Source organism: Hyaena hyaena, unplaced genomic scaffold, assembly GCF_003009895.1.
Source record: "Hyaena hyaena isolate Hyena2069 unplaced genomic scaffold, ASM300989v1 scaffold_896, whole genome shotgun sequence".
NCBI lineage: Eukaryota > Metazoa > Chordata > Mammalia > Carnivora > Hyaenidae > Hyaena > Hyaena hyaena.
The window spans coordinates 198,584-213,330 of NW_024081528.1; the positions used below are offsets into that span (position 1 = coordinate 198,584).

General features: G+C 40.2%; 1 protein-coding gene across 1 annotated transcript in view; it reads left to right on the top strand.

Annotated features, from left to right (window-relative positions):
* Positions 1-14,747, top strand: part of LOC120222614 (amyloid beta precursor protein binding family B member 1 interacting protein) — a 105,039-nt gene that overhangs the window by 51,748 nt on the left and 38,544 nt on the right. Inside the window, exons 6-7 of the mRNA XM_039220500.1 lie at positions 2,433-2,592; positions 3,736-3,857. Coding sequence (XP_039076431.1) covers positions 2,433-2,592; positions 3,736-3,857 — 282 coding nt within the window. The remainder of the gene's footprint in view (positions 1-2,432; positions 2,593-3,735; positions 3,858-14,747) is intronic.

Genomic DNA, 14,747 nt, shown 5'->3' on the forward strand with positions numbered 1-14,747 from the left:
TTCAGCTCAGATCATGATCTCATGGTTAGTGAGTTCAAGCCCCACATCAGGCTCTGTGCTGACAGTGCCAAGCCTGCTTAAGATTCTCTCTTTCCCTCTCTGCCCCGCCCCAACTTGTGTACACTCACTATCTCTTTCTCAAAAATAAATAAACTTTAAAAATATTTACAGAAAATACTAATAATACCCACTATTAAATGGGTAGGCCTTCCATAGAGAATAGATCATAATAAAGCCCACTATTTAAGGATTTTGTTTTTCCATATAACCCTCCATGCTTCATTCCTCAGGTCAGATGAATGTATCTTTGACTTTGTGGAACTTGGGCCTATCATTTTAAATACATCAAAGACAAACATATGGGAAAAAAGCAACTCTCTAACAAGAGGTTTCTGGGCTACAGGTTTTATAGGTTTTTAAGGGAGAAAAAAGTATTCTGCAGACAAGCCTGGAATAAAGGACTAATTTGAATAAATCCTGTGGAGAGGATATGCACATTTGCTGCCCTGATGTCTATGTTTTCTTAATTTTTTTTTTTTTTTTTGAGAGAGAGACAGAGACAGAGACAGAGTGCGTGTGGGGAAGGGGCAGAGAGTGAGGGAGACACAGAGTCCGAAGCAGGCTTCAGCACAGAGTTGTCAGCTGAGCTTTCAGCACAGAACCTGGCACGGAGCTGGAACTCCTGCATCGTGAGATCATGACCTGAACGAAAGTCGGATACTTCACTGACTGAGCCACCCAGGTGCCCCCTGATGTCTGCGTTTTGATTCTCAGTGTGCAGCTGTGGAGAAGAGAAAGCGTATCCCTACCGGCCCCTCACCCAGATTTCTGTCTCCACCCAGACCCTGGGTTGCTATCAGTAACTGCATAACTGTCTATAGAAACTCTTCATCCTGTTCCCTGTAGAATGTTTTTGAGATCAGATTAGGTGGAAATAGGACAGGAGAGGCAGTTTCTCAAGGGCTCAGAACCCAACCCAAACTGTTGGGGAGGAAGAAGCGTTACTGACTGTAACGTTTCTCCAGTCCTTTGCTTTTTTAATAGTGATAGGTCTCATTTGTAAATAACCGGTACCAACCCTAGACATACAGAATAGGCAATATTTGTCTTTATCTGTTTCACACAGCTCTTTTCAAGTTAGAATAGAAATTTAAGCAAGAGTGGTATCAGGCGGTTCTGATTAGCGATGTTTCCAGGAATTCTCTGTATATTGTGTATAGTTGCAGACACTGCAGGCTGATGGTCAGTCAGGGCAGTGTTGTCTGGAAAGGAAAAGGTAACAACATCTTTTGGCATTGCAGTCAGAAACAGACTCCAACTTGATTGGCTCTCACTAAAGCTAAGTCCCATGTAACTTCATAGGATTAGTGATCTCAGTAAGGTACTCAATAAGAACACAGGTCTTTCCCTAAGGAGTTGTAGGAAATCTTCCCTAAACATATGTGTGTAGAAAAATTGGGGCTCAGTGGGCACATTTCCACTGTTCCTTTTGAAGACTGGCTATACCATCATAATTACTTTATGAATGAATTCTGTTATATTACATCAGAATCATGGTCTCTCTTTGGGATGGGGGGTTCAGAAGATTTCATAACTGACAAGTTGCCTGGGAAAAAACAGTGAAAGCCTATGCCCTTATTGAAGATGAGGAAATTCTGCTCCCAACAAACCCTCCAGATTTGGAATGGGATAACTGTCAATTTCACTGTGAACTCAGTGCAGTGGAATTTTTAAAAACTGGAATGAAAAGTAAATGTGATCATTAATTTGCCTGCATGCCTCCATAATTCATTTTGTTTAATCTACCTGTAATGTCAAAGATGTTCCGCTGTGACACAGCCTGTAACGCTCCCATAAGGCCCCTCAGTGGTGTTGTGTCACTGTATGCTCCTAACCTTCAAAAGAATTGTAGTTAAACCAACTTGATCTTTCCTGTATTTTAGAACTCTTTGTTTGCATGAAATAAGACTCAACTCCAGCTAAGCAAAAGAGAATTTATTATAGATAAACTTTCAAACAAGAAATGTTTCTGGGCTCCAGGATGGACCTCAACAAGTATAGAAAGATAGCAGGAGAGCAGGAAGTCAGCACTTCTTTGATTCTGTTTGTTTTCTGTCCACTTCACCAGAATGCGGGGTCTCTGAAGGCTGGACAAGGACTTTGTTTATTATGTGTTTTTTTAGTTTGTGTTTTTTTTTGTTTGTTTGATGTGTTGTGTTTTGGGTTTTTGTTTTTTTGTGAATAAGTTTTTCCACCTCCATATTCTTAGCACCTTAAGCAGTACTCTGTATATGAGTGAGTTCATATCAAGTGACTTTGCAGGACACATTTTCACTTAAATTCACAGAAATAGTAACAACTTTGAAACCTTAAACTTCATGGCCTTCTCCAGTTGCTGAAATTTACTGGCTGCCCTGTGGCTTTATCCTCAGCTTGTTGTCAAGGTGCACATGAATGATAACAGCACCAAGTCGCTGATGGTGGATGAGCGGCAGTCAGCCCGAGATGTTCTTGACAACCTTTTTGAGAAAACCCATTGTGACTGCAATGTAGACTGGTGTCTGTATGAAATATACCCAGAACTGCAAATTGGTAAGTCCCATCCCAGAATTAGACTGTGCTCCAAAAACCCTGTGGGTTTGCTTTATTGGGGGTTTTGGTCTCTTACTAAGAAGAATTTGGTTCAAGACTATCAAGATTTCCCATAAATCACTCCCCTTATGGCAGATTCAGTGCTTGCCTCTTCATTCCTTTGTGGAAGAACCTCAGATTGTAGCGAGTGGCCAGACCTTGAGGGATATAGACACTATTATTGCCACTGCTGTGGTGGTTGCATAAGGAAAAGAAAGTGATAGGATGGTACCTCCTACTGCATACTTAGTGAAGTGAACAGATTGTGGGGGGGCCTGAGTATCTGTCATTTAATGTCTCTTTAGAGTTTGTATCTTGAAATTGTAGTGTAACTCTGCTGTACATCAGTGTTCATTTCTCCTTCCACCGTCCCCACTCACACTTTTTCTAGTTGAAGAGGCTCGGCTTCAAAGAGCAAAGGACAGTTGGTAGAACTGGAGGGGAAAAAAAGTGAAAAAGCAATTAAAGAAATATTCTTGTTACTTCTCATTGTTAAAATCACTCAGAACAGTCGTCTCTCTCAGGGGAGCTTGGTGCCTTTTTTGAAGCTTTTAGTGAATTTTTTTAATGAAGAAAATGGTGAACACGGAAAGAATCTCTTGAGGTATTTTGCAGCTCTCTGAGTCAAATGGAGAAATGAAAGCCTTCCTGTATGTTTAGGTTTGGCTCAGATATGCATATGATGTTGCTAGTGTCTTAGAGGGTGATATTTTAGAGAACAAATCACATGTCTCATAGCCTCCTTCAGAGTTGTTTAACCAATTATTGCTTCATGATGGTCCTTATAGATAGAATGTGTACCTCCATCTGAGACTGTTTAAAGTAAAGAATAAAAATACAGATAAGAAAAAAGTGCAGTGGCTGGCCAATACCACGATATTATATGGTCATCTGCCCTGTTTTTTTATGGAAAATAAGTTGAAGACCCGACACTGAAGAAGAAGAATAATGGGAGTGTTACAGTGTGACATCATGGAAGAACTAGGCATTTCTAAAAACGAATGAGAAGAATGAAGCAATGTGTTTAACTCAATACTAGCTTATTTCTCTGTTGGAAACCCTAATGTCTTGAGTCAGAAAGAATGATTTTTCTTGTTTCATCAGAAAGGATTTTTGAAGACCATGAAAATGTTGTTGAAGTCTTATCAGACTGGACAAGAGACACAGAAAATAAAGTGCTGTTTTTGGAGAAAGAGGAAAAATATGCTGTATTTAAAAACCCCCAGGTAAGATAACTTGTATATAGTTAAGACATATAAAGTATGGAAGATTTTTTTTAATGTCACCTATGTACTAACAAACATCATTCATTGTCTTACAAAATATTGCAAATATATTCCTTTAAAACACACACACACAAACTAGGGGCACCTGAGTGGTGCAGTCAGTTAAGCATATGACTTTGGCTCAGGTTGTGATCTCACAGTTTATAGATTAAAGCCCTGCATCAGGCCCTGTGCTGACAGCTCAGAGCCTGGAGCCTGCTTTGGATTCTGTGTCTCCCTCTCTCTCTGCCTCTCCCCAATTCGTGCTCTGTCTCCCTCCCTCCCTCCCTTTCTCTTCCTCTCCACCTTTCTTCTCTCTCAAAAATAAATAAACCCTAAAATAAAATTAAAAGGATGTCTGGGTGGCTCAGTCGGTTGAGCGTCTGACTTCCACTCAGGTCATAATCTCATGGTTCATGAGTTCAGTCCCAGCATTGGGCTCTCTGCTGTTCATGCAGAGTCCTCTTTGGATCCTCTGTCTCCCTCTCTGTCTGCCCCTCCCCCCCATAAAAATAAATAAACATTTAAAAAAAATTTTAAACTTAGTAAAAACTTAACTCTTCGGTCATATGTAAACTATAATAGGCCCTTGAAGGATTCAGAAAGAAAAGAAGCCATTTTGGTTTTTGGATCCAGCATCCAAAGCATATCTGTCTGTTGACTAATCCTCTTCTTCTGTTCTTCTGTTTGGCTGTATTAATTTAATACACCTTGATGCACTAAGGTCATGAATGCTTCATGTTTTAAAGACTCTTTTTTGTTGTTGCTAATATTTGGTGCTTACTGATACTGGGATTACTAAAGAGGGCACCTGGAAAATGTACAATTTATTGTGATTTAATTCCATAAACAGTCTATGTAATAAAAAACATTATTCTCTGGGGCACCTGGGTCGCTCAGTCAGTGAAGCATCCGACTCTTGATTTCAGCTCAGGTCATAATAGCGAACCCTGCATTGGGCTCCGTGCTGGGTATGGGTCCTGCTTAAGATTCTCTCATACTCCCATGCTCTATTTCTGCCTCTCTCTCAAAAAAAATTTTTTTAAAAAGCATTGTTCTCCATATATGAAAACGCTTCCTTCAAGTCGTGTACAAGGATGCCACAGAAATATAGGTCTTTTCCCACTGTGGCCTCCAGCCAACTGTAATTACATGAGGGTCATTAGGTCTTTTTTGGAAAGTCAAAGAACATTAGACACATAAGATCATTGGGGACATCAAGACACCTTTATATTTTACAGATTAAAAAAAAAAAATTAAGTCCCATATCACCAGAGGCAGAAATAGAAGGACACTAGAGCAGCTTTCTTTTGAGAAAATGCTCTTTCCTCTGTCTGTGCTTTTTTCTAGAGTCTTCTCTAGGTTTTGTGGTGGTGCACTGACAAGAAAGCAATTAAATACTATTGTCTTTGACAAATATTGAACAATAAAAAGTATAATTGACACTTGAATAACACAGTGTGGGGGGAGATTAGGGGCACTGATCCCCTATGCAGCTGAAAATCTGTTTATAACTTTTCACTCCCCAAAAACTTAATTACTAATAGCCTGCTGTTGACTGGGAAGCCTTAACAATAACACAGTCAGTTAACCCATATTTTGCATATTAGATGTATTATTCAGTGTCTTCTGACAGTAAAGTAAGCTATAGAAAAATATTAAAGAAAAAAATCATAAGGAAAAGAAAATACAGTGCTGTACTGTATGTGTGTATATATATTATATATATATTATATTATATTATAATATACTATATTATATTATATTAATTACATATATGATATATATATATTTTTTGGTCCATATAGATGGACCTGTGCAGTTCAAACCTGAGTTGTTCAGGGATCAACCATACAAAGTTTTCAAACTGTAACTACTTTCAGTGGAATGCTTCAGTGCCTATGTTAGTTAGGGTACCATCTCAGCTTCTGTGGCAAAGAGACTCCTCAGATCAGTGGTTCCAACCAGCTAGAAACTTTATTCTTTCTCATGTAGCAGCACAGACATAGGTGAGTGGATCTAATAGAGGCTGTGCCATCCTCAACACTGGCTTCTATCTCTGGGCCCAAGGCAGCCTTTCCACCTGGCCATTTCCCAGTCCTTACAGAGGGAATGAAGAGCCAGGGAACTGCACAACCAGACTTCTTACTGGAAGGACCTGGAAATGGCACTTTTAATTCTGCTTCTATCCCATTGGCCAGAACTTTGCTACAGAGGATATCGAGCTACACAAGAAGCTGACAAACAGTCTCTCTCTCTGAACAACCATACACATAACTAAAATTGGGAGTTATATTCAGAGTCGCCACTTGGCACAATTCCTCCATGAAGAAGCTTTTACATCAAGTCTACAAAAATGGTGCCAGGCCGTTGTGTAACATGGCTATAATATCATTTAACCTAGAGGAGGAAGGAGAATGGGTATTGGTGGGTATCTGCAGCTTCAATGACATCTAATGAATCAGTTCACAAAACATAACTATATGCTATGAATTTTTACAATGTGCACCTCCCATTGAGCGACCACCCACATCAAGATATAGAGCATGAATGATACACCCACAGACTCACTCATGTCCCTTTCCAGCCATTGATCCCCATTACAGGGATAATCAAGATTCTGACCTCTCAGGCTGTGCTTTTTCCTGCTTTTGAACTTTGTATAAAATATAATCATATCATAGTACTCTTTGGTGTTCACCTTCATTCCTTGTGTTGCATACAGCAGAACATAGTTTGTTCTTTTTCTTTGCCTTTTGGTATGCCATTATGCAGTTGTACCAAAATAATCTTATCTGTTGTATTACCGATGGACGTTTGATTTGTTCCTAGTTTGGGGCTTTAACAAGTAATGCTGTTGAGAACATTCTTGTACCTGTCTTTTTTGTTGAACATAAGTAGACTTTTTTCCTTTATAATACATACAATTGCTAGCTCATAAGTTCTACACATATTTAGCTTTAGGAGATACTGCCAAGCAGGTTTTCAAAGAGATTGTATGATTTGCCTCCATTAGTATTATACGAGAATTACCATTATTCCAGATCCTTGCCAGCCCTTGGTGTTGCCATGTTAAAAAAAATATTTTTTTAGCTATTCTGTGTGGGTGTGTAGTGGTATCGCCTAGGTTTTAATTCAAATTTTCTCTTGTCAAAGGCTTGAGTGCCTTTTCAAATGTTTATTATCCATTTTTTTGAGGTGCCTGTTCAGGTCCTATGCCATGATTCTCAGCCTCTTATCAGAGGGGAAATGTGGCTTTCAGAATATCTCAGCTTCAGTTCGTGATACCTTTGTCTCTTGGATCTTGGCCCCTTGAGCCCTGGTTGCCTCCATAGCTCTCCAAAAACCTTCACACAGATTTTTTTTATCTTTATATTTTAATCCAGGTTTTCAAGCTGTTCTTGTGAAGCTTTGATCTAACTACAAGCTAGTCTGTCATAGGAGGAGGAAGAAATCCTGCTAAATTCTTCTGGATAATAATCTGTTCTTTATTTTTTTTTTTTTTAACATTTATTTCTTTTTGAGAGACAGTGAGACAGAGTGTGAGTGGGGGAGGGGCAGAGAGAGAAGGAGACACAGAATCCGAAACAGGCTCCAGGCTCTGAGGAAGCATTCAGCATAGAGCCTGATGGGAATCTCAAACCCATGAACCGTGAGATCATGACCTGAGCCAAAGTTGGACTCTCAACCGACTGAGCCACTCAGGCACCCCAATAATCTGTTCTTTAAAACCAAGTAAATAGATTCTTCTAATTTACAGACCTTAATGGAAATAGAAACATTTTTTAAGTTGCTGATATTAAGTATTTCCATTTTCTCAGTGTTTGATTGGATAATCTACCTTCTGTTCAGTTCTTCGTGTGAATAGCTACTTCAGCATGCTGACCTTAAGGCTCTTGCCTTGTTCCTGAAGTAGACTGTGACCATTCCCAGACTGATTTCATGACTTCTAAAAGGGAGGCTTTGTAATTTTTAAAATACCCGCAGTCCCTTTATAAAAGCTCTATGCTGAAACCCTTTGATAGATTTTAGCAGAAACATTCTTTTTAAGTTTACACCAAAAGAGTAACAAATCCTAGAGAAGAGTATTTCCAGAGAAAGTTTCTTAAGGAAATACAACCTGGAAATTCTTTCAATTGCCTTACATTTTCTCCTAAAGCAGTGCCTCAGACAGTTAATTCAAAAATCCAGGTACACCGTGTATTTCATTTGGGTTGTTAATTCTTTTTCAAATGTAATTGTCAACTTTTATGTACAGTAGTGAATCCCAGAACAGAGTAGTGAGTAACTGATACCTGCTTCCACTCCCTAGTCAGGGCTATATCTGTGGGCCAACAGGCTTGATCATCCTGCCCAGGCAGCTTACAGTGCCGTCTAGGAGCTATTTCAAGAGTTAGATATTGTGTGAAGAACTAGATTTAACCGGAAATTATGAAAGAAAAGACTGAGACTCTGAACAACTTATTTGTTCTTCTCAAAAGGTTTCAGAACATTGCATGTCTTTCCACTGTTGACTTCTATAATGAATCTTCACTGGAATTCACTCCATTTACTTGACTTTAGCAAATGTTGTGGAGTATCTGTTTACATGTTTAACTTGTGCTATGTATGGAGGACACAAAAACAAAGATCATCTTTGCCCTCAAGCAGTTTACGGTCTAGCTGGAGAAAAAGACATATACAAAAATAAGGACAGCATAGCTTCCAGCTTTAACATGAGAGAGGTGAAGGACAAAGACTATGGCATGGTACAGTCTTAAGTTTACGTCCCAGTGTGCAAATTGGTACTGACAGCACAAGGGAGCTTCAGTAAAGGTGTATGTGGAGAATTTTAGTTTTTTAATTACTGTATTACTTCATTATACACAAAGTTAGGAAAATTTCAGCTCAATCGAGCAGTGAAACTAGTAACTGAGCAGCCAGGTAACCCATTAGTCCTGACTCTGAGGAAAAAATATACTCTGCACAGATGTACAGACACAGAGGGAGTGCGGCTCAGGGCAAACCACAGATCTTCCCTGTTGACAGATACTGACTATAGAACAGTCTCACCCTGATTTAGGATATGAGTGAAAAGAAAAAACCAGCATTGTGTTTATGACAAAACATTGCAGGATCCTGACAGGAAATAGCATCTCAAAGACGTTATGGACAGTATATCAATTCAATTAATGAACTGCAAGATTCAGAAGAAAATTGTAGAAACTCATTACCTTCGGTAGAAGACAGTGAAATATGAACCAAATAAACCAGTAGAAAAGGCAACAAAGAGTAAAAGAAAAGAGGATGGGAGGGAAAAGAAGGGAAGTGGGAAATCAGAGTCGGGTCTGAAAAGCCTGGAGGTGAGGTGAAATACTAGCTTCTGTGCAGCAGATGGAGGGCAGGGAAATTTACTGAAAAACTTCTGTCCAAGCATTCACCTGGAGAGTTTGGGGGAGTTAGCCAGGGGACAAGTAGAGGGGAAGCAAGCATTCTATACAGTGGGTTGTACAAAGTCCAAGAAAAAAGAGGGACATGGGAAATAGTTGCATGGCTGGACCATGAAGAGGTGAGGGAGGGGTGAGGAGGGACAGTGCATTCAGATAAGTTGGTGGGGAAAAAAACTGGTCAAAATAGCATATTGGTTAAAACAAGTCAGAAATGAATGTTTCCAGTCACCAGTTCATACAGGTTTAATTGTATGGGATTTATTTAAAATGCATTTTTAGTCAGTTTCCAGCATTCAGTTATTTTTAAAAATCTAGTTGCAACCACCAATGCCTGCTTTGCCTATTTAGCTGTGTTATTTTTTTTAACTAACTTATTTCTTTTGAGAGATGGGGGGAGAGCAGCAGAGGGGCAAAGAGAGAGGGAGAAAGAGAAAATCCCAAGCAGCCTCTACACTGTCAGTGCAGAGCCTGACGCAAGACTCGAACTCATGAACTGTGAGATCATGATCTGAGCTGAAACCAAGAGTCAGACACTTAACCAACTAAGCCACCCAGGCACCCCTATTAGCTGTATGGTATTTTTCTTTTCTGTTAAACTGTACTTCCTTGCCACTAGGTGATCCATCTTTCCTATCATGATTAAAGCTATTGCATGGAGTGTGCCCTACTCTTTGTAGGTACACAAGCTGAAACTGAGGCTTCTTTCTTGCACAAAAAAATGATTCATGGAAGTAGAGATGATTAGTGAAATGCCATCTGCAGAAGCTTATGATATGACAGAAGGTTCTGCAACCACTGGTAATAATCAGGGGTGCTGTTCATTGCATTGAGACACTGGGGTATTGTGCTTCCTCCTGCCATCTCCGCACCTGTCAGAGCTCATGGAGGCCTGGCCCCTGGGGGAAGTCGTCATTCCTGGAATAGGTCCTTGTCTTCCTGGCTGGGAGCAGTACAATGGCCAGTGGCATCAGGCCGTTGGTTTACACTTACCTCACTCATCAAGACTTCCTCCAAACCCAAAACTTTAGGAATAGATGTCAAACAAGCAAAATCAGCTAACAATGAAATAGATATAAAAAGAAGGAACTTGAAAAAGTCTGACAGATGGCCCAAAAGTCTTAAAGATGGATAAAAACTTAAGCGCTACTAAATACTTAGTGCATCAGAATCAATAAGATCTGAGACATAAATGGGGACAAGGGTGGATTTTGAACCAGTTTATTGTTTCTGCTATGATTCTATTCTTGATCCAGTTGTTTTAAATCAAATCATATGGGCCTAGCAAGACTTCATTTAGACTGCAAAGAAGTGGGCACAAGATGACCCAAGGGCATTGTAAACCATGTTAAAGACATCGCCCTTGATCCTCAGCCTTGCAGGGAGCTGTTGAAAGGTGTTGAAGGCAGGGCAGTACCACCATGGCTGCATGATGGAGGATGGATCTGAGAGAAAGCAGAGTGAAAGCTGCCAGGTGATGGAGAGGTAATTACAGAGCCCAGAAAAAGGAGGTGATGATGGAGCCAAGGGAGTTGAAAGATATGTAGGAGGCAGAATTTTGCAGAATATGGTGATCATGAATGCTGGTATAATAGGGAGGCATAGAAGCAGACAAGGGTGGTTTCAGGCTAGGGAATGGGATGGACCCTGATGTCATTCATCGTGGCAGGAAACAAAGAAGGGAAATAGGTTGGGAGAGGAACATGATGAGCTAAATTTTAAACATGCTGAATTTCCCGTTTCCTTAAAAAAAAAATCACATTTGACCCTCCATAAATTTAGCCTGAAATTTACACATTTCACTTAAATATTTTTTATCACATGGGTAGTCTTTTGTCTATAAATATCATGGGACCTGCTCCTCAGTTTTTCCTTGGGTTATTTTCCTTTTCTCCTGATATAATGGAACCCTTTCTATTGCTGAGATTTCCATCTGACCTTTCTCAGAGTCCAGGGCATTTACAGAGGGGTAGACGATTTTTGGAGAGAAACCAGGTTCTACAAATTTGTGAACCCAGAGATGCTTATTTAAAAGCCATCCCGCCAGGGCCGCCTGGGTGGGTTAGTCATTTAAGCATCCAACTCTTGGTTTAGGCTCAGGTCATGATCTCCTGGTTTGTGTGTTCAGCTTCTATCCTTCCATAAAGCCATGGGTATCCCCACTGACAGTGCAGAGCCTGCTTGGGATTCTGTGCCCTCCCTCTCTCTCTGCCCCTCCCCTGCTCTCTCTTAAACATTATTTAAGATGTCTTAAATAAACATTTAGAAAATAAATAAATTTTAAAAACAAAAGGAATTCCACTAGGATGACTGGTCTGTACTTTGGGAGTTAACAGATCACCCCATTCATAAATGAGGAAAAAACAGAGTAATGAATTCTCCTGGTTGCTGTTATGCCCTATTCTGTTTAAGAACTACTTATCATTCTTTTGGACAGTCATTGCTCTGGCTTCACTCCCAAGAGGCAAGAACCACATATGAGCCTAGCTATTGAAACTTGGTGAAGACCCAAAACAATCAGTGGTTCTTCAGAGAGCCACTGCTGAAGCCTGAGTGCACAGGATCACTCAGATCACTTAATCACGGAAACAGAGAGTATGCTAACTAGAATTTTTTTCAGTGTGATTATTGAAATGATTCAGAGGCATTTCATGGGATGAAAGTTAGGAAGCATGACCAGGCCACCCAGGAGCTGGCACTGGGAACAGAAAGTTGTGGGGACCACAGCTGGGGCATCTTGGGCCCAGCCCTTCCTTGGGCCTCTATCCCTCTGTCCCTCAGGAAGCAGTGCCCGTCCTCTCCCTCTCCCTCCTTTGCTTGCTCCTCTCTCCCACACAGCCTCTTATGGCCAACCTCAGATGGTGGCTGCCTCTATGAACGCGTGTCAAACTTTTGTGCTTGCATACCGCCTGGAAGAAATATGAAAAGCTTTATGCCACCTCACATATGTTGATATCCGGAATTTTTCAACACTAGTTTAATTAGATGCAAATAATGCAATGACTAGCATATTATGAATTTTGATATCTTTAAAAGCTATCCAGTGGAGTCTAAATAGTTTCATGACAATTTGCTTTCTTTTCCATGTAAGAAGTGCATGAATAGCTTTTTGTTAATAGACTTTTATTTCTTGGAGCAGTTTTCAATTCATGGTAAAATTGAGAACATTCCCTATACTTTCTACACATACATATCCTCCCCCACTATCAGTATCCCCCACCACAGTGATATATTTGTTACAGTCAGTGAACCTACATTGATCAACCCAAGTCCATAGTTTACATTAGGGCTCACTCCTGGTGTTATGCAACAAACCATTTTAACATTTGGGAAATTTTATATTGTTCCTTGTTTTTCCCCTTGAACTATTCCCATTCCATTTTCTCCCCAACGATTTCTCCTATTAAAATATATTTTTATGCCTAAAAGTCTCTGATTGAGCTCTCTCTCCTACTTCTCTTCAACAAATTATGTTTCTAAATTGGTATGTAATTTTTTAATTTCCTGTCATCATAAGGCACTTAAGTCTTAAAAGAATTACACAGTTGGTTAAACAATTTTAAAACATTAAATTGGTTAACAATTTTAAAAAATGAAAATTATAACTATTGATATTAATCTTAAAAAGTAAAAATCTTGGGGGGAAACATCTCTTAATGAGATAAATAGATGAAATCTTTTTTCCCCTCTGATTAGTTCCAGGACAAAAGGATGAATGTTCAGTTTCAATTATATTCCTGCTTTTCATTTCCATAGAAGTTAAATACTTTTTATAGATGCAGGCAGTGAGAAACCTTGTTCACATAAATATGTGGAATAGAAGAGCTTGGTGAGAGCAATGCCATTCAATTCCTTGAACTCCTTCCAAGTTACCTGTCACTGAGGGATCACTGATGGTTCTTTTAATACACTACATAACATGATTAGGTGCCTTCCATTGTGTAAAAGCAAAGAGTTAGAAACCACTTGACTTCCCAAAAGATTTGTTTTGAGTGGTAGTCTTTCCCTCTCTCAACACCCATGTTTCAAGTTTGCCCCTTGTTTCGAGCCTTTGAGCTTCCCACTCAGGGCAGTAAGCATTCTGTGTGGTTGTGAGGTATGCCTTCTCTTGGGAAGTGGTAAAAGGGCCTTCCATTGTCAGGAAGATCCATTTTAGAAAAGAGTATGCATGGAAGTTGAGGGTGTGGAAATTGATACCCATCTACCCTTGGAGGGGCTTCAGTATATACTCCAAGGGGGACACCATTGAACACAGCCTGGCCTTGAATGGTGGCTCAGGCTCTCCCACAGTTAAATTAACTGTCTTCTGCTTCTGAATCTGTCACAAGTATTATAAAGTAATGATTTGTGTCATTTTCATCTTCAGCCATTAGGAGGCTCAAGGAAGGTGGGTGTCATTGAACTTCTTGTCAAACAATAAGGACACTTAGGTGATGATAGCCAGTGAAGTGTATACCTCAATAGGGACAGACCAAGAGACTCTGGAAGCCTCCAGCAGGAGGGTCTTTCAAGTCCTTGGGATCAGAGACAGCCTTCCTGAAGAAGCGCTGTTTCTCATGTTCACAAAGGGAGGGGAGATTCCAAGCCATAGAGAAGGATTATAAAGGCCTATCATCAAGACTATGTGCCATGTTCAAGGAGTAGAAAGTTACACTGAGGCTGCCATCGAGAGCGCTATGGGAAAGTGGTGCACGGGCCCAGACTGGTGGACCTGACAGGCTGTGCTGAGGGTTTTTAGTGACAGCTTCGTAAAACATGGTGTTTTCTGTTCAAATTTGTCTCTACCAAACTGCCTCTCACTGTAAAGCAGTATCCTGGAGTGGCCAAGAGTGTGGGTCCTAAAGTCAGACTGGTGAGATTTGAATCCTGACTCTGTTGCTTGTTAGCTATGGGTCCTTGAGCAAATTCCCTGACTTCACCAGGTCACTATTTTCTTGTCTGAAAATGAGGATAATTTGTTTTTAGAAATGTGCTGTGAGAAGTAAAGGCCATCATTCACACAAAGTGTAATACATATCATTATTTTAGTTTGCTTAATTGTAGAGAATAATCTGGAGAAGAGAAGCGATGGAAGCGTGTGAGAGGACATGTCTCCAGAAGGTGTCAGTGGTGCTCTTAGATTAGGGTGATCACAGTGGGGCCAGGCCAGACTTTAATCTGGGACAGTGGTGTTGCATAACTTCACAAGTTTTTGTGCAGGGAATCAAAGAAGTGTGCATAGGAATCTAATCTCAGGCTACCTGAAGGTGTTCAGGACAAATTAAGGAGGTAAGGATTTAATCCCTAGGTTCCCCATGACGCCAGGCATTTGCTCAAGAACTACCAGCAAACACATCTACATTGAGCATCTACATTGTATTAAAATAAAGCCAGGGAAGGTGAGATGCAAGGCCAGGGGTTGTCTTCTGGATATAATAGGCAGAAG